At 52.0% G+C, this 23,383-nt stretch overlaps 2 protein-coding genes across 2 annotated transcripts in view; both read left to right on the top strand.

The window, feature by feature from the left end:
* The window catches only part of LOC144267068 (uncharacterized), a 620,395-nt gene that overhangs the window by 200,832 nt on the left and 396,180 nt on the right, over nucleotides 1–23,383 (top strand). The gene's annotated exons all lie outside the window — the stretch shown is intronic.
* Nucleotides 7,716–23,383, top strand: part of LOC144267063 (uncharacterized) — a 114,071-nt gene continuing 98,403 nt past the window's right edge. The window contains exons 1-7 of the mRNA XM_077820728.1: nucleotides 7,716–7,737; nucleotides 8,330–8,356; nucleotides 8,956–8,982; nucleotides 9,578–9,604; nucleotides 10,211–10,237; nucleotides 10,911–10,937; nucleotides 11,535–11,555. Coding sequence (XP_077676854.1) covers nucleotides 8,974–8,982; nucleotides 9,578–9,604; nucleotides 10,211–10,237; nucleotides 10,911–10,937; nucleotides 11,535–11,555 — 111 coding nt within the window. The 5' untranslated portion in view covers nucleotides 7,716–7,737; nucleotides 8,330–8,356; nucleotides 8,956–8,973. The remainder of the gene's footprint in view (nucleotides 7,738–8,329; nucleotides 8,357–8,955; nucleotides 8,983–9,577; nucleotides 9,605–10,210; nucleotides 10,238–10,910; nucleotides 10,938–11,534; nucleotides 11,556–23,383) is intronic.

Genomic DNA, 23,383 nt, shown 5'->3' with positions numbered 1-23,383 from the left:
CCCCAGCACCTCCTACCTCCTGGCAGCCCTGCTGATCAGCACCTCCCCCGCCCCCCAGCACCTCCTGCATGCTGGTGATCAGCTGTTCGGCAGCATGGAGGAGGCGCTGGCGGGGGAAGGGGGATGAGTGAAAGCGGTGTGCGCTTGTGGGAGAGGGCGGGAAGAGGTGGGGTGGGGGCAGGAAGAGGCAGGGCAGGGGCGCAGTGGGGGGAGGAAAAGGCAAGACCTCGGTGGGGCCTTGGCGGAAGGGGTGGAGTGGGGTGGAGCCTGGGTCGGAGCGGGGTCGAGCACCCCCCCGGCACATTAGAAAGTCGGTGCCTCTGGGTTTAGCAGCTTGTTGTTCCAAACACGTGACAGGTGTCACAAAGGTGACCGAAGCTTTGCCAATGACAGTATCAAGTCTCCTATCAAGGTTATGTGAGTTGGTAAGAATTGAGCCATGATAGCAGAAGGGATCCACGTTATCCAGAGCTTCACTACTGACATAGCTTTTAGATGGGATGTTGGTACCTTGTGATATGACACCTGTTTTCTTGATACTGATTACCAGGCCGAACTTGTTGCAGGCATCAGAAAACTTGTTCATCATGATCTGCAATTCATCAGGTGAATTAGAGACGAATGCAGTGTCATCTGCAAAAAGCAGATCCTGAATAGTAAGCTGGGTGACATGCCTTCTGCTCTGTCATCATCTGATTTTAAACGAGCTGCCGTCCATCCTTGAGTCAGTTAGTACACCAGATGGATCATTTCCAAGTCGTACTTAAGAAGACTCGAGAAGAAGATGCCAAAGCCAGTGGGTGCTAAGATGCAGCCTGCTTCATGCCAGTATCAATAGTAAACTCGGATGATGTTTGATTTTCATACTGGATAGTTGCCTTCATTCCCAAATGGAACTCTTTGAATAGGGAGAGCCCCATTTGTGCACAGCCAATTTTCAACAGGATCTTATAGATGCCGTTCCTGCCAAGCGTGTTGAAGGCCTTTCGGAGGTTAACGAATGCGATATAGAGAGGGGCCTGTTGTTCACAGCTTTTTTCTTCAACCAAGCGCAATCACTACATGCAATTAGAACAAAAGCATCCAGTGATTTGTAAGGGCCACATCTGCATGGGTCAGAAGTACCAATTTTCAAATCATTAGGAACATCACACGGTCTCGTTCATTTTAGGTTTTTGGTTTAGTGACCCTGTATGCGATTTTTAATTAAAGCAGGGCCATTCCCAGATAAAAACCTTACTGTGGAGTTAAGGCTGAGGGGACATAGCAGTAATTTAGAGTAAACTATAGCACCAGGATGTAGAAATGATCCCAAATCGGAGTGGTCGTCCAGTTCTCTTCTAAAAAGTTAAGTCGAGCCTGTTACGTAGCTCAGGGCAGGAGCGTGAGAAGCTCCCTAGACGGGGGGGCACCAGCACCCAAACAATGTCCTGCCCCCTGCTCCTTCCCTTCTTCCTGAGGTCCTGCCCTCCCTCTGCCACTTCCCCTGAGGCCCCATCGCACTGCTTGCTCCTCTCCACCCCCTGGCTGAGGGGCATGAAACATCCACACCCCTGCATGACATAGTCAAACCAGCCTAACCCCTGGTGTGGACAGCGCTAGGCTGATGGGAGAATTCTTCTGTCGCCCTACATACCGCCTCTCGGGTAGGTGGGTTAACTCCAGGGGGAGAACGCCTGTCGTGGGTGGCTGCACTGAGGTGCTACAGTCCTGTAGCTGCACCATGGCAGCTGTGCCCCTCGAGTGGTTTGAGTGTAACCATGGCTAACCCCAGCCCATCCACAGTCCAGGTCGCCCTGAGCACAACCAAAAGACGGTAGGGTCTGGAAATGCCCAGCCAGGGCCTGCAGAATAGATGGAAGCAGCAAGGCCTGAGGGGGAGGGAAGAGGGGGGACGACATGTGTGTGAGGGAGGGGAGAGGAGGAGGCATTATCCAGATGATCCGTATTTTTTCCGACACTGCTATTCCTGTCTTAGTACAGACACGGCTAACGCCTGGATTTTCCATATATTCATGTATTGCCCCAGTTAAGTTCTTCCTCCACATTTCTTTTAGGCTGGACTGGGGGTGAGTGCTGAGCAGGGGGAGCGAATGGGGCTACAACAGGGGGAGGCAGAACACAGCAGGGGGAGGCAATGCCAGCAGTGGGGCGGGCAGGGGGGTAAAAGGACGGTAGAAGTGAGAGGGGAGCATGCGTGTTGACGGAGATGAAGGGGGAGGGGAAGATGTTTGTGAGGGGGAGGGGATCCTTTGTGTGAAGGCAGGCAGAGGGCAGGGAGCACATGGGGTGTGAATGGGAGGGGCGTGTGTGTGTTTGAGGGATGTGTAGGGGAGGGGATTGGGGGAATGAAGCACATTTGTTCTTGATGGGGGGACGAGGACACAAGGATGGCTGGCGGATGGGGAGTGCTTGTGTTTTAGAGGGGTGTGATGGGGGATGGGACCATGCATGAGGGAGAGGTTGGGAGGGGAGTTTTGTTGGAAGCGTTTCTGTGTGCAAGAGAGAGATGTTGTAGTTATTCTGTGATTCCCCTGCCCCATCCCCCGACAAACACACACACACACACACACACACACACGCACACACGAAACACTGGTCGTTGTCAAAGGGCTTCTCAGATCTGTTTCTATCTGGTACTGAAGTAAGCGTGTCCCATTCCTGGCAATCTATTTCCCTTCTGCTCGGCTGTTGTCTGCTCTGGAAATCCAGATCTAGTTTCTTGCTGGTGGGAAGGGAGGCCTGTTTGGGTGAACTCCCCCAGGTTAGTGTAGATGGCACCTTTCTTCACATTAGACAGGGGGATCTGGCAGTGGGAAAACTAGGATCCCGGCTGCATCCTCCTCCGCCCGCCTCTGCTTCCTCATCTGGAGGTGTGGGTTCCCCTGGGGCCCTGCCCCCACATCCCCTCTTCCCCCCAAGACCCCACCCCCAACTCGCTCCTCTCCATGCATTCCTCCCCATCACTTGCCCTTATGTCCAGGAAATATTGCCAGGGCACAGCCCTCTGACTTTTGCAAGTGATGGGGCCAGGGCCGCCTGCCCCCCCGTTCCGGTGCCACTGTGCAGGAGCCTCCGTCTGTTCCTCCCCCTGCTCTTCTTTTTCTTATATTTGGGGGGGGGGGTTTCACTGTTCTCTTCCTCCCATCGCTCTGCTCCACTGCTGCTCCCGCTGCCTCCCCTCTGTCCCCCATGGAGCTGCCCCAGGTGCTCCGGACTGGGAGTCTGCCTCCTGTCTGCTGCACAGAGCGGGGGGGAGGGTGCTGATGTCAGGGTGTCCCCCTCCCGTGTACCTGGTCGCCTCTGAGCTGTGGTCGGGGAACAGGGGGAGCCTCTCTCGGCAGCTGCCTCTGGGTCAGGGATGGGTGCTGCTGTCTGAACAAGCGTTCAGGCTGGTGAGTGCTCTGCTCACAGAGACCGTACGCTGACACACTCACTCCCCCAACACACACACTGTCTCACGCAGTCCCCAACACACACACAGTCCCTCTCTCACACACAATCCCCACCACACGTTCCCTCAACACACACTGCACCAACACACACCGTCCCTCTCTCTCACACACACACTTCCCTCCAACATCCAAGAGGATTTAAATAAACGGTATTCTATTATTGTTTAACAATGCCATTAAAACTGTGATTAATTGCGACTATTTTTAATATCATGATTAATGCATCCGATGAAGTGAGCTGTAGCTCACGAAAGCTTATGCTCAAATAAATTGGTTAGTCTCTAAGGTGCCACAAGTCCTCCTTTTCTTTTTGTGACTACAGACTAACACGGCTGCTTCTCTGAAACCACTCATATTAGGGTAGCTGTGTAGGCCCCGTTATCACAACAGCACCCCGCAGGGGGAGTGTGGGCACACGGCAGGAAGAGGGAATGACCAGCAGGGCTGAGGGGAATCTGCAGTGGAAGAGATTTTTGTCATGGATTTACAGAGCCATTTTGGCAGTTCCTCAGCTCCTCCAAACTGCTCCTTAGCTTTTCATGCACTCTGGCAGTGTTTCCCAACTCGTGTGCCACCAGGCCCGAACAGGAGTGTTGCAGAAGTTTTAGAAAAGGTACAAGTGAGAGCAAGGTGAGGGAAGCCACATTTTGATTGGTCATCTGCCGCACTGCCCCACCTCTTCTGGGGGTGGAGCAACCAATCAGAGCTCAATCTCCCTTTCTGCCCCCCTCCTTTTCTGTGTGAACAATAGATCACCTCTTCTGCGTCTCCCCTTCCCTCTCGGCTGCTGGCCAGGAAGAGCCCCGGGAGCTTGGGGTGTGCCGTGGCACAGAAAAGGTTGGGAACCACTGCACTAAGGATGGATTTTCTTCATTATGACACTTTGCAGCACTGTTTAAAAGACAGAGAATCCAATATTTACCCTAGTTCAGGGGTCTCAAACACACATGTGGAAAAACACCCCCTGAGCGCACCAAGGTTCAGCGCTGTAAAGCTCCAGTGTAAACAGTACATCAGCACAGGGAGCCGCGCCCCTCGTGGAGGTAGCTTTTTTAGCGCGCTGGGTGAGCTCTCCCCGAGCGCTCTACCGCGACTACATGAGCCACATTAGTTCACTTCAATGATTAGTTTATTGAAAGTTGAAAGACCGATAGGAAGTTGGAAAAGCTTGTCTTCCTCTTCCTCTTGTTCTTCTTCTTCTTCTTCCAGTCTTTGAATAAAAATGGTTTGAGAGGATGAGATCTACTAGTTCTAAAATTTTGAAGGCTGCGGTGACCAGAAACATCAGTTCAATTCCTAAATACAGATAATACTGCCTTTGTTTAATAGATCAGGTAATTTTACATTCAAAAGCCCAGGCTTTGATATACTTAGAGATTTTTTCTTATGTATCCGGTACATTTAAGGTAGTTTGATTTAACTAATAACAAATTAAAATGCTGCTTTTGTGCATTTTTACTTGAATTTTAATTTCAATCCAAGTAGAGCTTGACACAAATCACAAGGAAAAAAATACTAATATAGTCCATAAAAAATCACCATTTTCTAACATATACAAAATGTACAAATTAAGAATCTGGATAAATGTAATTAAGCTATATTATAGGTTAAACAAATGTGTGTCGATATAGTGTATCTTTCTGGTTTATGAAAAAGAAGGACCAAATTTAGGGTGGAGGCTATATTTACATGCAAGTCAACATGTTTTAATTGTTACCAGCCAATGATAACCAATCTTTCTTGAGGGGAAAAAAAAGAAAGTAGAAAGGCAAAGCAAGGTTAAAATAGTTATTTAATACGAGATTAAAATTGGTGATTTAAATAGCTTAGACTTAAATTCTCCCACTCTGATCTGGGGAGGTAGAATTGGTTGTTTTAGAGAGGGGAAGGGGAAGGGGAGGTGTCAGAGGGAGGATGGGGGGATGAAGAGTTTGTTTGGAAAGAGAGGTAGCGGTGAGGGGGTCCTGACTGTGTGGTGAGGGGGTGAGGAGTAGGGGAGCATGTGTGTGTGTGTGTGTGTGTGTGTGTGTGTGTGTGGAGGAGGTGATGGAGAGGGGAGTGTGTGATGGATGAAGGTGATGGAAGTGGCAATTTTCTGTACTATTTTTATGAACTATCTATATGAGTCTGTGCCAACCCTTTCGTTATCACTGCCTGTTGGGGAAAAGAATTGATTTTCTCCCTGGGCTAGAATCACCACATTCGAATGGAAGCCTCAATGACTGAAGCTAACTCGCAAAGAGAATGACTTCCCCACACCTCTCTGCAGGGAAGCAGGGCAATGCCCCAAGCTGGAGAAAAAGAAAGAACGTGTCAGGAGGCTGCAAGTTAAAGTGCATTTGTAGCATGGATTAGCATACCCATGCTAGCTCTAATCTAGCCAGCACGGGTAGCACTATCAGTGTGGACAATGCTGGCACAGGCTTCAGCATGGGCTCATAACCCGAGTTCTGTGTTGTTGAAAGACTGCGGCAGCGAAGAGCTGCCAGAGCTTTTCCCAGCTCCCCCCGCCCTGTGCCAGAGGCTTTCCCCACTGCTGGAGCCTTTCCCTGTGAGAGAGGAAGACTACAGCAGCAGGGAGGCAGTGTGGGACAGTACACTGCAAAAACTAACAGGGGAGTCAGGAGGCATGGCTTGGACGAGTAGAGAGCATGTAGGGCAGGGGTAGTCAATAGGTGGACTGTGGGCCAAATCCAGACCAACAGACAGTTTTGAATGGACTCTGAAATCTTTTTATTTCCTTATTATTATCATTAAAACAGTGTAACACAGTTGTAAAAAAAAGTAAACATAATTCTGGGATAGATTAGCAGGAGTGTTGTGGGCAAGACACAAGAAGTAATTCTTCCACTCTACTCCCTGCCCACAGCTGCCCAGCACCCCACACAGAACCCCCCACTCGAAGTTTCTCAATACACAGAGATTTCCCTTCCTCCCTCCCAGTGCCCTTCCCCACAGCCCCACCACCACTACTACACAATGCCCCACACAGACCCCCAGTGCCCTGGCACACACAGATCTCCCCCACTTCCCAGCACCCCCCAACAGGCCCCCAAAACACGCAAACCTCCCCCACTGCCCAGCACCCTCCACACACCTCCCAGACACTCCCCATCACACCCTGCTCCCTTCCCTGGCCGCACTAGCCAGCCCTGCTGGGAGGTCTCTGGCTTCTTGGGTGAGAGCAGCCAGGGGAGTCTCCAGACTCTCCATGGGCTGCGACCGCCACAGGCACAAGCTCCATGGCTCCCATTGGCCGTGGGTCCCATTGGCCAGAATTACAGGGAAGAGAAGGGACGCAGGGAAAGGGAAGAGGAAACAGAAGGAGAGGAGGAAGCATAGAGTGGGGAGGAGGGAATACAAGTGGGGGGCACAGGGAGGGGGAGCAGGGAATAGAAGGAGGCGGTGCCTGGTACGGAGCAGGAGGGAATGGGGGGGGGGAAGGGACACGGGAATGGGGAATAGGGCTTAGGGTGGAGGAGGGGGCATGGGGAGGGGGAGGAGGGAATAGAGGAGAGGCTGATGGTTAGACTGGGGTGAACGATTACAATGAATAGAGATGGGGGGGTGCATTTGGAGGCTGCTGTGTTGTTTCAGCTGTTACTGTGCGTGTGATTGTGTCCTGTGTCCCTTCTTTTGCCTTGTAGGTAATATCAGTACTTGCCGTGGCAGCGGTAAGAAGCTGGATCTGGGCTGGGATTGTGTCATTATCAGGGGGACGCGAAGGCAGAATTAGGAGAGGGCCGGGTACACACTGGGGCCCTGCTCATTGCCTCCAGCCCCAGGCTGCCTTCCGTATCTACCTTCCTTTTTCTGTGTCCTTACTCGTCACCCCAGAAGAGAGGATTTCCTCTATAACCATCCCACCAACCATTCCCCAGAGCTGCCTGTGGAAGAGGGATTACAGGGAAGGGAGGGGGGAAAGGGAAGAGGAAACAGAAGGAGAGGAGGAAGCATTGAGTGGGGAGGAGGGAATACAGGTGGGGGACACAGGGAGGGGGAGCAGGGAATAGAAGGAGGCGGGACCTGGGGCGGGACAGGAGGGAATAGAGGGCGGGGAACTGACACAGGAATGGGGAATAGGTCTTACGGTGGAGGAGGGAGCATGGGGAGGGGGAGGAGGGAATAGAGGGAAGGCTCATGGGGAGACTGGGGAGAACGATTACAATGAATAGAGTTGGGGGGGTGCATTTGGAGGCTGCTGTGTTGTTTCAGTTGTTACTGTGGGTCTGATTATGTCCTATGTCCCTTGTAGGTAATATCAGTACTTGCCGTGGCAGCGGTAAGAAGCTGGATCTGGTCTGGGATTGTGTCATTAGCAGGGGGATGCAAAGGCAGAATTAGGAGAGGGCCGGGTACACGCTGGGGCCGAGCTCATTTCCTCCAGCCCCAGGCTGGCTCCCGTATCGACCTACCTCTCTCTCTCTACTTACTCGTCACCCCAACAGAGGGAATCTCCACTATAACCCTCTCACCAACCATTCCCCAGAGCTGCCTGGGGAAAAGGGAATTCGGGGAAGAGAAGGGACACAGGGAAAGGGAAGAGGAAACAGAAGGAGAGGAGGAAGCATAGAGTGGGGAGGAGGGAATACAGGTGGGGGGCACAGGGAGGGGGAGCAGGGAATAGAAGGAGGCGGGGCCTGGGACGGGGCAGGAGGGAATAGAGGGAGGGGAGGGGCACGGGAAGGGGGAGGAAGGATTAGGTGGAGGAGGGGACATGCAGAGGCGGAGGAGGGAATAGAGGGAAGGCTCATGGGGAGACTGGGGACAACAATTACAATGAATAGAGTTGGGGGGCTTTTGGAGGCTGATGTGTTGTTTCAGTTGTTGCTGTGTGTGTGATTGTGTCCTGTGTCCCTTCTTTTGCCCTGTAGGTAATAACAGTAGTTGTAGTGGCAGTGGTAAGTAGCTGGATCTGGGCTGGGATTGTGTCATTAGCAGGGGGATGCGAAGGCAGAATTAGGAGAGGGCCGGGTACACACTGGGGCCGTGCTCATTGCCTCCAGCCCCAGGCTGGCTCCCATATCGACCTTCCTGTCTCTGTGTCCTTACTCCTCACCCCAAGCAGAGGGGATCTCCTCGATAACCATCCCACAAAACATTCCCTGGAGCTGCCTGTGGAAGAGGGATTACAGGGAAGGGAGGGGACATAGGGAAAGGGAAGAGGAAACAGAAGGAGAGGAGGAAGCATTGAGTGGGGAGGAGGGAATACAGGTGGGGGACACAGGGAGGGGGAGCAGGGAATAGAAGGAGGCGGGACCTGGGACGGGGCAGGAGGGAATAGAGGGCGGGGAACTGACACAGGAAGGGGGTACAGGGCTTAGGGTGGAGGAGGGCGCATGGGGAGGGGGAGGAGGGAATAGAGGGAAGGCTGATGGTTAGACTGCGGAGAACGATTACAATGAATAGAGATGGGGGGGGTGCATTTGGAGGCTGCTGTGTTGTTTCAGTTGTTACTGTGGGTGTGATTGTGTCCTGTGTCCCTTCTTTTGCCTTGTAGGCAAGATCAGTTTTTGCCATGTCACCGGTAAGTAGCTGGGTCTGGGCTGGGATTGTGTCATTATCAGGGGGATGGGAAGGCAGAATGAGGAGAGGGCTGGGGACACGCTGGGGCCCTGCTCATTGCCTCTAGCCTCAGGCTGGCTCCCATATCGACCTTCCTGTCTCTCTGTCCTTACTCCTCACCCCAGCAGAGGGGATCTCCTCTATAACCGTCCCACCAAACATTCCCCAGAACTGCCTGTGGAAGAGGGAATACGGGGAAGAGAAGGGACAGAGGGAAAGGGAAGAGGAAACAGAAGGAGAGGAGGAAGCATAGAGTGGGGAGGAGGGAATACAGGTGGGGGACACAGGGAGGGGGAGCAGGGAATAGAAGGAGGCGGTACCTGGGACGGGGCAGGAGGGAATAGAGGGCAGGGAACTGACACGGAAAGGGGGAGGAAGGATTAGGCTGGAGGAGGGGCCATGGGGAGGGGGAGGAGGGAATAGAGGGAAGGCTCATGGGCAGACTGGGGAGAACGATTACAATGAATGGAGATGGGGGTGCATTTGGAGGCTGCTGTGTGGTTTCAGTTGTTACTGTGGGTGTGATTGTGTCCTGTGTCCCTTCTTTTGCCTTGTAGGTAATAACAGTAGTTGTCGTGGCAGTGGTAAGTAGCTGGATCTGGGCTGGGATCGTGTCATTATGATGGGGATGCGAAGGCAGAATTAGGAGAGGGCCGGGTACACGCTGGGGCCCTGCTCATTGCCTCCAGCCCCAGGCTGGCTCCCGTATCTACCTTCCTGTCTCTGTGTCCTTACTCGTCACCCCAGTAGAGGGGATCTCCTCTATAACCATCCCTCCAACCATTCCCCAGAGCTGCCTGTGGAAGAGGGATTTACAGGGAAGAGAAGGGTCACCGGGAAAGGGAAGAGGAAACAGAAGGAGAGGAGGAAGCATAGAGTGGGGAGGAGGGAATACAGGTTTGGGGCATTGGGGGGGGAGCAGGAAATAGAAGGAGGCAGGCCCTGGGACAGGGCAGGAGGGAATAGAGGGTGGGGAACTGTCACAGGAAGGGGGAATAGGGCTTAGGGTGGAGGAGGAGGCATGGGGAGGGGGAGGAGGGAATAGAGGGAAGGCTCATGGGGAGACTGCGGAGAACTGTTACAATGAATAGAGATGGGCGGGGGGGGGGCGTGAATTTGGAGGCTGCTGTGTTGTTTCAGTTGTTACTGTGGGTGTGATTGTGTCCTGTGTCCCCTCTTTTGCCTTGTAGGCAAGATCAGTTTTTCCCATGTCACCGGTAAGTAGCTGGGCCTGGGCTGCAATTGTGTCATTAGCAGGGGGATGCAAAGGCAGAATTAGGAGAGGGCCGGGTACACACTGGGGCCCTGCTCATTGCCTCTAGCCTCAGGCTGGCTCCCATATCAACCTTCCTGTCTCTCTGTCCTTACTCGTCACCCCAAGCAGAGGGGATCTCCTCTATAACCATCCCACCAACCATTCCCCAGAGCTGCCTGTGGAAGAGGGATTTACAGGGAAGAGAAGGGACACAGGGAAAGGGAAGAGGAAACAGAAGGAGAGGAGGAAGCATAGAGTGGGGAGGAGGGAATACAGGTGGGGGGCACAGGGAGGGGGAGCAGGGAATAGAAGGAGGTTGGGCCTGGGACGGGGCAGGAGGGAATAGAGGGAGGGGAGGGGACACGGGAAGGCAGCGGAAGAATTAGGGTGGAGGAGGGGCCATGGGGATGGGGAGGAGGGAATAGAGGGAGGGGAAGGGACACGGGAAGGGGGAATAGGGCTTAGGGTGGAGGAGGGGACATGGGGAGGAGGGAATAGAGGGAAGGCTCATGGGGAGACTGGGGAGAACGATTAGAATGAATAGGGATGGGGGGGATGCATTTGGAGGCTGCTGTGTTGTTTCAGTTGTTACTGTGGGTGTAATTATGTCCTGTGTCCCTTCTTTTGCCTTTTAGGTAATATCAGTACTTGCCGTGGCAGCGGTAAGAAGCTGGATCTGGTCTGGGATTGTGTCATTAGCAGGGGGATGCGAAGGCAGAATTAGGAGAGGGCCGGGTACACACTGGGGCCTTGCTCACTGCCTCCAGCCCCAGGCTGGCTCCCGTATCTACGTTCCTGTCTCTCTGTACTTACTCGTCACCCCAGCAGAGGGAATCTCCCCTATAACCCTCCCACCAACCATTCCCCAGAGCTGCCTGGGGAAGAGGGAATACGGGGAAGAGAAGGGACACAGGGAAAGGGAAGAGGAAACAGAAGGAGAGGAGGAAGCATAGAGTGGGGAGGAGGGAATACAGGTGCAGGGCACAGGGAGGGGGAGCAGGGAATAGATGGAGGCGGTGCCTGGGACGGGGCAGGAGGGAATAGAGGGACGGGAGGGGACACGGGAAGGCAGCGGAAGGATTAGGGTGGAGGAGGGGCCATGGGGATGGGGAGGAGGGAATAGAGGGAAGGCTCATGGGGAGACTGGGGAGAACGATGGCAATGAATAGAGATGGGGGGGTGCATTTGGAGGCTGCTGTGTTGTTTCAGTTGTTACTGTGCGTGTGATTGTGTACTGTTTCTCTTCTTTTGCCTTGTAGGGAACAGCATTATTTGTCGTGGTAAGTAGCTGGACCTGGGTTCGGAATGTGTCATTATCAGGGGGATTCACAGGCAGAATTAGGAGAGGGCCGCGTACACGCTGGGGCCCTGCTCATTGCCTCCAGCCCCAGGCTGGCTCCCCTCTCTACCTCCTAAAAAAACCAACGAGGAGTCCAGTGCTATCTTAAAGACTAACAGGTTTATTTGGGCATAAGCTTTCGTGGGTAACAGACCCACTTCTTCAGATGCATGGAGTTAAAATTACAGATACAGGCATAAATATACTGGTACATGACGAGAAGGGAGTTACCTTACAAGTGGAGAACCAGTGCTGAGAAGGCCAATTCAGTCAGGGTGACTCTCTACCTCCTGTCTCTCTAACCCCAAGGGTGCCATTCGGGGGTGGAGGGAGCTCCTGCTCTCTTCCCGACTTCTGACTTTTGTGCAGGAGGTGTTCTCCCAGGTGGAGCTCTTAACTGCAGCCCAGCATTGCTGTGGAGTGTGGATTGTGGGGAGGAGAGGTGCTGCTTCCAGCTTGTGCCCCTGGGGCAGGGAGCCAGTGTTCGGTTTACAGACAGAGGCAGGGTGATTAAGATGAGAAGGAGCTGGTAATAAAATGAAGGACCTGGATGTCCTTAGATGAGCCTGTAAAACAGGAAGCTCTCTGCACGGGTTGTGGGAGGGAGGGAGGTGGAGGGGCAGGGGTGTGTTGAAGGGACAACACAGGGGACTCAGAAGAAATACAGCCAAGCCCTTTGAGCCAAGGTTACGGTCAGACCAGAGGGAGATTTGAGGGCTTAGGTGAAAAGAAGGATCCAAAACCAAGGGGAGGAATAGCAGCAGTGGTACTGTGAGGTTCCCACTCTACCTGTGATATGTATGTGGCCCCATCCCCACGGTATATTAGCGCCTCACAAGGCTTTTGTTTTCTCAGCTGTTCTACAGCCTCTCTCGCTTTGTTCCTGTTTAACTCCCCCCCCCGCCCCCACTTTATTTTCTCTACAATCACATTCTGTTACTAAATATTTAATATTCAGAAAAACATAATAATTTTTCAGTCGTTAGTTAAAACTAAACCTAAATGCATAAACATAATTTTTGTCTAAAAAGACCTGTTAACATATTTGCAGCTTACCACTGTATTCCTCTTCCCCAATCTTCCTTTAAAATGTGTAAAAAGCCTATTTTCTTTTGAAAAAAAAACACCTTTTTTTCTTCTAATCTTTACAATGGCTCTAAATGTGAGAGACACACGCACACAAGCAGTCCTAATGTTCCCCATAAAAATATGAAATTCATTCAGAATGGCCATCAGACCTAAAGTACACAGTCCAAAAATGAGAGTGGAGGGAAGGACACAAACCAAAAAGGGAGTATGATAATCTCTCCATATTATACGCTGAGGCAAGGTATAGAGGTCTTTATTACTATTAGGAAGGGCCACATCTCCACTGGTCACAACTACAATCTTCGTATCATTACGAACGTCACATGGTCACAGTCTCATTAGGTGTCTGGTTGAGCGAGCATGGACAAGATGTTTAGTTCAGCAACCAAGGCACTTCCCAGAGTAAAAACATTGTTACTGTGGCATTATGGCTGAAGGGACATCGCTAATTCTGAGTAAATTACATTACCAGGGTGTGGAAAGGAGCCCAAAGCCAAGTGTTAAAAACCCATGAAAAGAGTCCAGGGTGGTACGCAGAGCACAACCCAGAGACGGTAAAGTCTGGCAATGCACAGCCAGGGTGTGCAGAACAGATGAAAGCAGCAGAGCCTGAGAGGAGAAAGAGAGAGAGAGAGAGGAGTTTGTGTGTGTCTCTGTGTGTGTGTGTGTGCTTGGGCGGGCACAGGAGGGAAATGGCCTTTGCTCTCTCTCCTTCTCTTTTACTTCTTTCTGTTAAGCCCCTTTCGAAAATCACGAGGTCCCATCAGTGTGAAGGTTCAAGATCCAAAGGACGCAGGGAACTAATACTGACAGTGCTGTGATGGTCCATAGAGCAGAGCTGGAAGGCCAGTCACTCACGCTGCATGAAACCTGCTTCCTTCATATACCCCTCATCTCACCTGATTTCCCCTCCATGGATGAGCAGTTCAGTTGATTTGGAAAGCAGCCCGCTGCTGTGTAAAACATGAGTGTTATAACTTCCTATCTGCCAATATCCACTCTACTAATGGCATAGTCTGATGATGAATGAATGGGGAAAGGGAAACTCAGACAGAGGAGATGGCCTGATGAGAACAAATACAATCAAATGAAAAAAGGGAGTGAGATGGAAAAGCTCACAGCACATGGCATGGAAAAGCCTGAGGGTTCTGTCCCTAGGCACGTCCCTCCATGTCTTGCTGACTCATAAGGTGTAGCCCCTGGCTTCTGTCAGTGGATCCATTGTACAGCTGATGGCCCTTCAAATACAGATCGATCACACCTATTCATAGCTTACTGATAAAGGCTCCCTGGGATCTTTCCTGTGAGATGCTCTCACCCCTCAGTTTGCAACAGCCTGGGATATTCAACAGTGGCCCTGCCTTGAACTAAGGAAGGCCCCTTTCCTCTGCCCTGTGGAATTCCCTTCAGATACAGCTGAGTTGGGAAGTGTCCAGAATCCCCCTCCCCCGTCTCTCCCCTGTGTCCCTCAGGGAAATGTCGGCAGGGCCAAAATCCCACACACGGGGCCCTGCCCACGCCAAAGCAGCAGCAGCACCGCACGCTGCACAGGGAAGGCCTGGGAGCTGCCGGAGCCGCTCTGTGTGTAGCGGGGGACGTGGGGGGGAGGCAGAAATGGCTGGGCTGGGCTGCCCTCCCCTTCCCGACCCATCCCCTGGTCCCAGTAGCCCACGCCTCCCCCTCGCTTCTCATGAAAACACCACGTGAGGAAAGAGCTTGCCATGCGGTTTGTCATGCTAGCCACAGGGCAGGCTGTTCAGAAGCAGGGCAGGCACCTAACTGGCTGTGAGCTCGATCCTTACATTTCACCAACCTAGGAACAAGTGTGAACTCCTCAGGCGCTGTAACAGCCTTGACATGGAGTCACTGGCCGTCGCCTTGGACGTTCCGGTCTAGCTTCCCAGCCGGGCAAGCCTGCTTCTGTGATAGACAGACCCTTTCCCCACGGTGCTTTCCCCTGCCTTGCCAGAGCCCAGGCCCCTCCTCCTTCCAGCACCCCCACCCCACCAAGGACTTGGTGCCCACAAGACAGACTGGGGAGGGGTGAAGGGAGACGCCCTTGTTGGATTTTAATCAGTGTTTGCACAGGGAGTGGGAGAAGAGGATAGAGGCAGGGAGGGAGCATATGAGGGAGGAGGAGGGAATGGGGTGGGATGGGGAAGCCAGGATGGAGAGGAGGGAATAATGGGACAGGAGGGGCAGGGTCGGGAAGAAGGGAAGGGAGGTAAATTGATAGGGACAGTGGTGGATTCACACAGGGCCCAGGCCCAGGCCCAAGCCCCTGGCCAATTTGGGTTCCCCGGCAGGAGCCCTGGCCCCTGTGTAGAAGTGTGGGGTGGGGCACCAGCACCAGAAGAGTGGCCCCACTCCTCGCTCCTCCTCTTCCCCCTGGGGCCCCAGGCCAGGACATAAGTCAGAGCTGGGCTGTGGTTAGAGCTGCCCAGGGAGCCGGGGCCACTGTGGGGTGCCCTGGACCCTCCACCTGCCCTGGGTGGGGGACCAGGGGGCCTGAGAGCAGCCCCCAGCCCATGTCTCTGCCCCTGCCACCCAGGGCAGGTGGAGGGTTAAGGGTTTCCCACAGCAGCCCAAGCTCCCTGAGCGGCCCTTCCCACGGCCCAGCTGCACTTTCTGGGGCCAGCGGGCGGGGTCTTGGGGGAAGAGGAGGAGTAGAGGGTGGGGCCCCGGGGTGAGGAAGGGCTCAGGCATATCTCAGCCACCCACTAGGAAGAGGCTGGTGCTACTCGTAGGGTTGCCTGGAATCAGGCTCTATCTCCAGAAGGCTACTGAAGCCAAACTGGGAGATTTTAGGTGCAAAAAGTTCTGCGGCGCAGTGGGGCTAAGGCACGCTGCCTACCTGCCCTGGCCCCGCGCCGCTCCCAGAAACCGCCGGCACGTCCTTGCAGTCCCTGGGGGCAGGAGACAGGGGGTCTCTGCGCTCTGCCCCTGTGCTGAGTACCGACTCCACAGCTGCCATTGGCCAGGGATGCAGCAGGGCAGGAGGGGATTCAGGAGTTGCAGTGTCCTCAAAAATTATATGATTAACTTGTATTTTTGTCTTGCATTATGTACGATGTTCAACATGACATCCAAAGCGGGGTTGGAAAATTAGGCTGGAAAAATGGGAGAACTCTTATTTCAATATTGAGAAATGCAATTTTCCCCCTCACTCCTCATCCCATCCCCATGTCTCCTTCGTCCTGCCCTGCCTGTTCAGGTGACCTCACACTGTTTCTAGGATTAATGTGTTGCATTTTTTGCAATGATTTTTGTAACTGAACCTCTGTCGTGAGACAAGCATAGAATCTCAGAAAGAATTGCCCTCTTCCAAAAAGGCCTTCATCTCTCACTGTTCGCAGAGCAAAGCCAGGCTGCCTTTGAGGAGATGGTGTGGTCCTTTGCTTCTGGTAGACAGAGACACCTGGTCTAAGGGGCCTGTGTTTAAAAGGTTTCAAATTATTGCAGAGGCATCTCACCTAAAGTTTAGAAACCTCAAAAAACTTGAGAAGTCCACTCTTGGACTTGTCCAACAAACTGTGGAAAAGCAGCCAATGCCACTGACTGATACATGCAAGAGAGACCATTTATGGTGCGAAAGGGAAGGGGAAAAGCCTGGCATAGAAAGTGGTCCCCCGGTTTGTTCCTTGGAAAGACGAGGTGGGGGGACTAAGCACCCAGCAGCCCTGTACCAGTCACCTCCTGGTAACACTAATTATCAGACCCCAGGCCAAAGGGATGGCCCAAAATAGTGTTTCTTATACACATCATTTGAACATATGAAGAAACAATGCCCTAAGGATGGCGAATCCAAATACAATCCCTGATCCGTCCAGATTAACGTACCTACCCTGGAGTCGGAGGCTGTGGGTCAGAACCTCCCAGTGACCCCAATTATCAGACCCCAGCCCCAAGGGACGGCCCAAAATATGGATCAATGTAGCGGGTGAGCTGTGACCCAGGGACCTTTTGGTGCCAAAGGGCAGAGGGCACAGGGGGTGCAGAGGGTTTTACAGGGATCGTCTGGATCAGATCTCTGCATAACACCAAAGGATGGCATGTGAGGTCTCTCCTGAGAGCCAGAAGTCCATTAGCCATCATGATTACTGCAAAATGTATGTAGAGAGAATATTTAGGGAGTTACATATCTATACTGAAAATTATGTTCTTAAGGATTTGGGATTCAGGCAAGTAGCCAGAGGTAACAATCCTCAGCACTGTACCTCCCAGATAAGAGGTAACAGACACCTATCCCCCTGTCTGCTTATTTGTGTATGTTGCATTGTATACCTCACCCTGTGTGCCTGTTAGCATTCTGAGGCAATTGCTGATGAAGACAGTTTAAAATCTACAAGACAGGAAATCTACAGGACGAACCAGTCAGGAGGGGGGTGTCCTGTTTCTGCATAAAGCCATAGGATTGTTCGGAGAGAACTAGGGGTGCCCTGGGACACCCTGGGTCCTTTACCAAGGAATAAAGTGACAGCAGGTTTGTCTCATGAAATAAGGTCACAGATTGCCTGGCTGAAAAGCATTGGAATGATTTGGGGCGAGCAATTCTTTATTAGACATGAGAGCAGCTTGTTAATTTGTTAGACATGAGAGCAGCTTGTTGATGTCAAGGAACTATGACGTGATTGGAATAACAGAGACTTGGTGGGATAACTCACATGACTGGAGTACTGTCATGGATGGTTATAAACTGTTCAGGAAGGACAGGCAGGGCAGAAAAGGTCGGGGAGTAGCACTGTACGTAAGGGAGCAGTATGACTGCTCAGAGCTCCGGTACGAAACTGTAGAAAAACTTGAGTGTCTCTGGATTAAGTTTAGAAGTGTGTGCAACAAGAGTGATGTAGTGGTGGGAGTCTGCTATAGACCACCGGACCAGGGGGATGAGGTAGATGAGGCTTTCTTCCGGCACCTCATGGAAGCTACTAGATCGCATGCCCTGATTCTCATGGGTGACTTTAATTTTCCTGATATCTGCTGGGAGAGCAATACAGCAGTGCATAGACAATCCAGGAAGTTTTTGGAAAGCGTAGGGGACAATTTCCTGGCACAAGTGCTAGAGGAGCCAACTAGGGGGGGCGCTTTTCTTGACTGCTGCTCACAAACCGGGTAGAAGTAGTGGGGGAAGCAAAAGTGGATGGGAATCTGGGAGGCAGTGACCATGAGTTGGTTGAGTTCAGGATCCTGACGCAGGGAAGAAAGGTAAGCAGCAGGATACGGACCCTGGACTTCAGGAAAGCAGACTTCGACTCCCTCAGGGAACGGATGGCCAGGATCCCCTGGGGGACTAACATGAAGGGGAAAGGAGTCCAGGAGAGCTGGCTGTATTTCAAGGAATCCCTGTTGAGGTTACAGGGACAAACCATCCCGATGAGTCGAAAGAATAGTAAATATGGCAGGCGACCAGCTTGGCTTAATGGTGAAATCCTAGCGGATCTTAAACATAAAAAAGAAGCTTACAAGAAGTGGAAGGTTGGACATATGACCAGGGAAGAGTATAAAAATATTGCTCGGGCATGTAGGAATGATATCAGGAGGGCCAAATCGCACCTGGAGCTGCAGCTAGCAAGAGATGTCAAGAGTAACAAGAAGGGTTTCTTCAGGTATGTTGGCAACAAGAAGAAAGCCAAGGAAAGTGTGGGCCCCTTACTGAATGGGGGAGGCAACCTAGTGACGGAGGATGTGGAAAAAGCTAATGTGCTCAATGCTTTTTTTGCCTCTGTCTTCACTAACAAGGTCAGCTCCCAGACTGCTGCGCTGGGCATCACAAAATGGGGAAGAGATGACCAGCCCTCTGTGGAGATAGAGGTGGTTAGGGACTATTTAGAAAAGCTGGACGTGCACAAGTCCATGGGGCCGGACGAGTTGCATCCGAGAGTGCTGAAGGAATTGGCGGCTGTGATTGCAGAGCCATTGGCCATTATCTTTGAAAACTCGTGGCGAACGGGGGAAGTCCCGGATGACTGGAAAAAGGCTAATGTAGTGCCAATCTTTAAAAAAGGGAAGAAGGAGGATCCTGGGAACTACAGGCCAGTCACCCTCACCTCAGTCCCTGGAAAAATCATGGAGCAGGTCCTCAAAGAATCAATCCTGAAGCACTTGCATGAGAGGAAAGTGATCGGGAACAGCCAGCATGGATTCACCAAGGGAAGGTCATGCCTGACTAATCTAATCGCCTTTTATGATGAGATTACTGGTTCTGTGGATGAAGGGAAAGCAGTGGATGTATTGTTTCTTGACTTTAGCAAAGCTTTTGACACGGTCTCCCACAGTATTCTTGTCAGCAAGTTAAGGAAGTATGGGCTGGATGAATGCACTATAAGGTGGGTAGAAAGCTGGCTAGATTGTCGGGCTCAACAGGTAGTGATCAATGGCTCCATGTCTAGTTGGCAGCCGGTGTCAAGTGGAGTGCCCCAGGGGTCGGTCCTGGGGCCGGTTTTGTTCAATATCTTCATAAATGATCTGGAGGATGGTGTAGATTGCACTCTCAGCAAATTTGCGGATGATACTAAACTGGGAGGAGTGGTAGATACGCTGGAGGGGAGGGATAGGATACAGAAGGACCTAGACAAATTGGAGGATTGGGCCAAAAGAAATCTGATGAGGTTCAATAAGGATAAGTGCAGGGTCCTGCACTTAGGACAGAAGAATCCAATGCACCGCTACAGACTAGGGGCCGAATGGCTAGGCAGCAGTTCTGCGGAAAAGGACCTAGGGGTGACAGTGGACGAGAAGCTGGATATGAGTCAGCAGTGTGCCCTTGTTGCCAAGAAGGCCAATGGCATTTTGGGATGTATAAGTAGGGGCATAGCGAGCAGATCGAGGGACGTGATCGTTCCCCTCTATTCGACATTGGTGAGGCCTCATCTGGAGTACTGTGTCCAGTTTTGGGCCCCACACTACAAGAAGGATGTGGATAAATTGGAGAGAGTCCAGCAAGGGCAACAAAAATGATTAGGGGTCTAGAACACATGACTTATGAGGAGAGGCTGAGGGAGCTGGGATTGTTTAGTCTGCAGAAGAGAAGAATGAGGGGGGATTTGATAGCTGCTTTCAACTACCTGAAAGGGGATTCCAAACAGGATGGCTCTAGACTGTTCTCAATGGTAGCAGATGACAGAACGAGGAGTAATGGTCTCAAGTTGCAGTGGGGGAGGTTTAGATTGGATATTAGGAAAAACTTTTTCACTATGAGGGTGGTGAAACACTGGAATGCGTTACCTAGGGAGGTGGTAGAATCTCCTTCCTTAGAAGTTTTTAAGGTCAGGCTTGACAAAGCCCTGGCTGGGATGATTTAACTGGGAATTGGTCCTGCTTCGAGCAGGGGGTTGGACTAGATGACCTTCTGGGGTCCTTTCCAACCCTGATATTCTATGATTCTATGATTCTAATTAAGTCTAGATTCGAGAATGCCTGTGATGTTTTTATTTGATATGTAAGCATTTGTCGCCAAAACTTCTACTTGCTACTACTTGAATGACTGGGCCTTGGGATCTCACTCTGAACATCTCTAAGTGCTGTGAGCTGAGGAGAGCGCTGATCTGAGGTGTAATTGGTAGCTGGGGTACACTATTTCTTTGGAAGCAGCAGATCTGTGCATACTGAGAGTGTCCAGTGATCAGAGAGTGGACACACCAGGGAGACACTCAAGGGATCAAGGGTTGGAATGTGCCTATCGCTAACCTGTAGAGTGAGAGCGGGGCCTGTGAGGCCATGAGGGGAGGGCTTGTGTTACCCTTGGCCAAGCTGGGGAGCTGACCCACTACAGGCATAGAAAAAGCTTCCTCACACTAAAGGCAGGTGGTAAGGGGCTGCCTCCAACCCTAGGTTCCTCTGGGAAGAATCATATTAGGTGTATTCCGGTAGTACCTAGGCACCCAAGTCATGCATCAGCACTTCATTGTGCTAGGCACTGTAAAAACAGGCATTGCAGCAAAGGAGAGTTTTGAGGAGGGATTTGAAGGAGGAGGAGGAGGTGGTTTTGTTTTATTTCTTGAGAGCTTGTTTGACCCTTGTCATTGGATTGGATCATTGGCCTTGCTTTGCGTCATGGGCACAGAGCACGGCCTTTGGCAGACGATCTTGGGGCACGCGCATCATGTGTCCCAGAAAGTGAAGCCTGCGAGCGTCCAGCATCGTCTGCATAGACTGTGGGCTGGTTCTCTCAAGGGTCTCGTTACTGGTGATCCCTTGGTCTCAAGTGACTCCAAGGATTTTTCTAAGACAGCGGAGGTGGGAACTGTTCAATCTCCACTCCTGCTTGGAGGATGTGACCCGGCTTTCAGAGCCGTAAAGGAGGGTACGAAGGACACAAGGCTGATAAACAGACCCCTGTGTGTTCAGGGTTAGCCACAGGCGCCGACTGTGTAGGTGCTCCAGGGCTGAAGCACCCCCAGAAACAAAATGGTGGGTGCTCAGTATCCACTGTCAGCCCCCCACCCTAATCAGCCCTTCCCCTTCGCCCCAGCACCTCCTACCTCCTGGCAGCCCTGCTGATCAGCACCTCCCCCGCCCCCCAGCACCTCCTGCGTCCTGGTGATCACCTGTTCAGCAGCAGGGAGGAGGCGCTGGCAGGGAAAGGGGGATGAGTGAAAGCGGTGTGCGGTTGTGGGAGAGGGCAGGAAGAGGTGGGGTGGGGGCAGGAAGGGGCAGAGAGGGGCGGAGTGGGGGGAGGAAGAGGCAGGACCTGAGTGGGGCCTTGGGGGAAGGGGTGGAGTGGGGTGGAGCCCGGGGTGGAGCGGGGGTCAAGCACCCCCCCGGCACATTAGAAAGTCGGTGCCTCTGGGTTTAGCAGCTTGTTGTTCCAAACACGTGACAGGTGTCATGAAGGTGACAGAAGCTTTGCCAATGACAGTATCAAGTCTCCTATCAAGGTTATGTGAGCTGGTAAGAATTGAGCCATGATAGCAGAAGGGATCCATGTTATCCAGAGCTTCATTACTGACAGAGCTTTTAGGTGGCATGTTGGTACCTTGTGATATGACAACGGTTTTCTTGAGACTGATTACCAGGCCGAACTTGTTGCACGCATCAGAAAACTTGTTCATCATGATCTGCAATTCATCAGGTGAATTAGAGACGAATGCAGTGTCATCTGCAAAAAGCAGATCCTGAATAGTAAGCTGGGTGACATGCCTTCTGCTCTGTAATCATCTGATGTTAAACAAGCTGCTGTCCATCCTTGAGTCAGTTAATACAGCAGATGGATCATTTCCAAGTCGTACTTAAGAAGACTCGAGAAGAAGATGCCAAAGCCAGTGGGTGCTAAGATGCAGCCTGCTTCATGCCAGTATGAATAGTAAACTCAGATGATGTTTCATTTTCAAACTGGATAGTTGCCTTCATTCCCAAGTGGAACTCTTTGAATAGGGAGAGCCCCTTTTGTTGTCAGCCAATTTTCAACAGGATCTTATAGATGCCGTTCCTGCCAAGCGTGTTGAAGGCCTTTCAGAGGTTAACGAATGCGATATAGAGAGGGGCCTGTTGTTCACAGCTTTTTTCTTGAACCAAGCGCAATCACTACATGCAATTACTACAGAAGCATCCAGTGATTAGTAAGGGCCACTTCTGCATGAGTCAGAACGACCAATTTTCCAATCATTAGGAACATCACACGGTCCGACCCTCAGTTTGCGTATCCCTGGAATAGAGGGAGCAGAGGGAGGGGAGAGAAGATGGGAAGGGAGAGGAGGGAGGGGAGGGGGAAGGGAGGGGCGGGAGGGAATAGAGGGACAAGAGGGGGCACGGGAAGCAGGGACTAAAGGCACCGGAGTGTGCTGGGGTTGGGGAAAGAGGGAACATAGTGATGTGAGGGACACGTGAGGGGCAGGAGAAGTGCTTAATTTGTAATGAAAGATGTACCTGGGCTTAAGCAATTAGGTGCTGGGGCTCAAGAAATGTTCTTACATTCGTAACTGATGCAGGAATCCCAGCAGTATAGGGGCTATGAACTGCCAAGCCAAGAGGAGCTGGGGCTTATCCCTGGCAAGCCCTGGCACAAATTAAGCACTGGGAAGGAGGGAATAGAGGTAAGGGAGGGGGCCTGGGGAGAGGGCAGAGGGAATAGAGCGTGGAAAAGTAGCAGAGCGGGAGTGAAGGGGTAAGATAGGAATGGGAGGGACATGTGGCTCAGGAGGAGGGAATAGAGGGAGGGGAAGGTTAAGGGGTAGATAGATGAGGCCATAGAGGGATGGGAGGTGACACGAGGGAACAGAGGGAAGTGATGGGTAGAATGGACTGGAGGGTGGAGAGAGGCTACAGAGAGGGAAGAGAGATGTATTGGGGGCAGGGCAAATAGAAGGATGGGAGGGGGCATGAGTTAGGTCTGAAGAAATAGAGGGAGAGGAGGCGTCATGGAAGGGGCAGGAGGGATACCGGAATGGGAGGGTGCAGCGGGAGAGGGTGGAGGGAATGGAGGGAGGACGGATGCGGAGGCTGGGGAGAAGGGGTGCAATGAATAGAGGCAGGGAGTGGTTTGGAAGCTGCTGTTGCAGTTGTTACTGTGGGTATAATTGTGTCCTGTGTCCCTTCTTTTGCCTTGTCGGGAGAACCACTATATGTAGGGCCCTACCAAATTCACCATCCATTTTTGTCAGTTTCACGGTCCTAGGGTTTTACGAATCGTAAATGTCATAATGTCAGACATTTCAATCTGAAATTTCCTGGTGTTGTAATTCT

Source organism: Eretmochelys imbricata, chromosome 6, assembly GCF_965152235.1.
Source record: "Eretmochelys imbricata isolate rEreImb1 chromosome 6, rEreImb1.hap1, whole genome shotgun sequence".
Classification (NCBI taxonomy): Eukaryota; Metazoa; Chordata; order Testudines; family Cheloniidae; genus Eretmochelys; species Eretmochelys imbricata.
The sequence above is the reverse complement of the archived record's forward strand: the minus strand, read 5'-3'. Positions and strand labels throughout refer to the sequence as shown.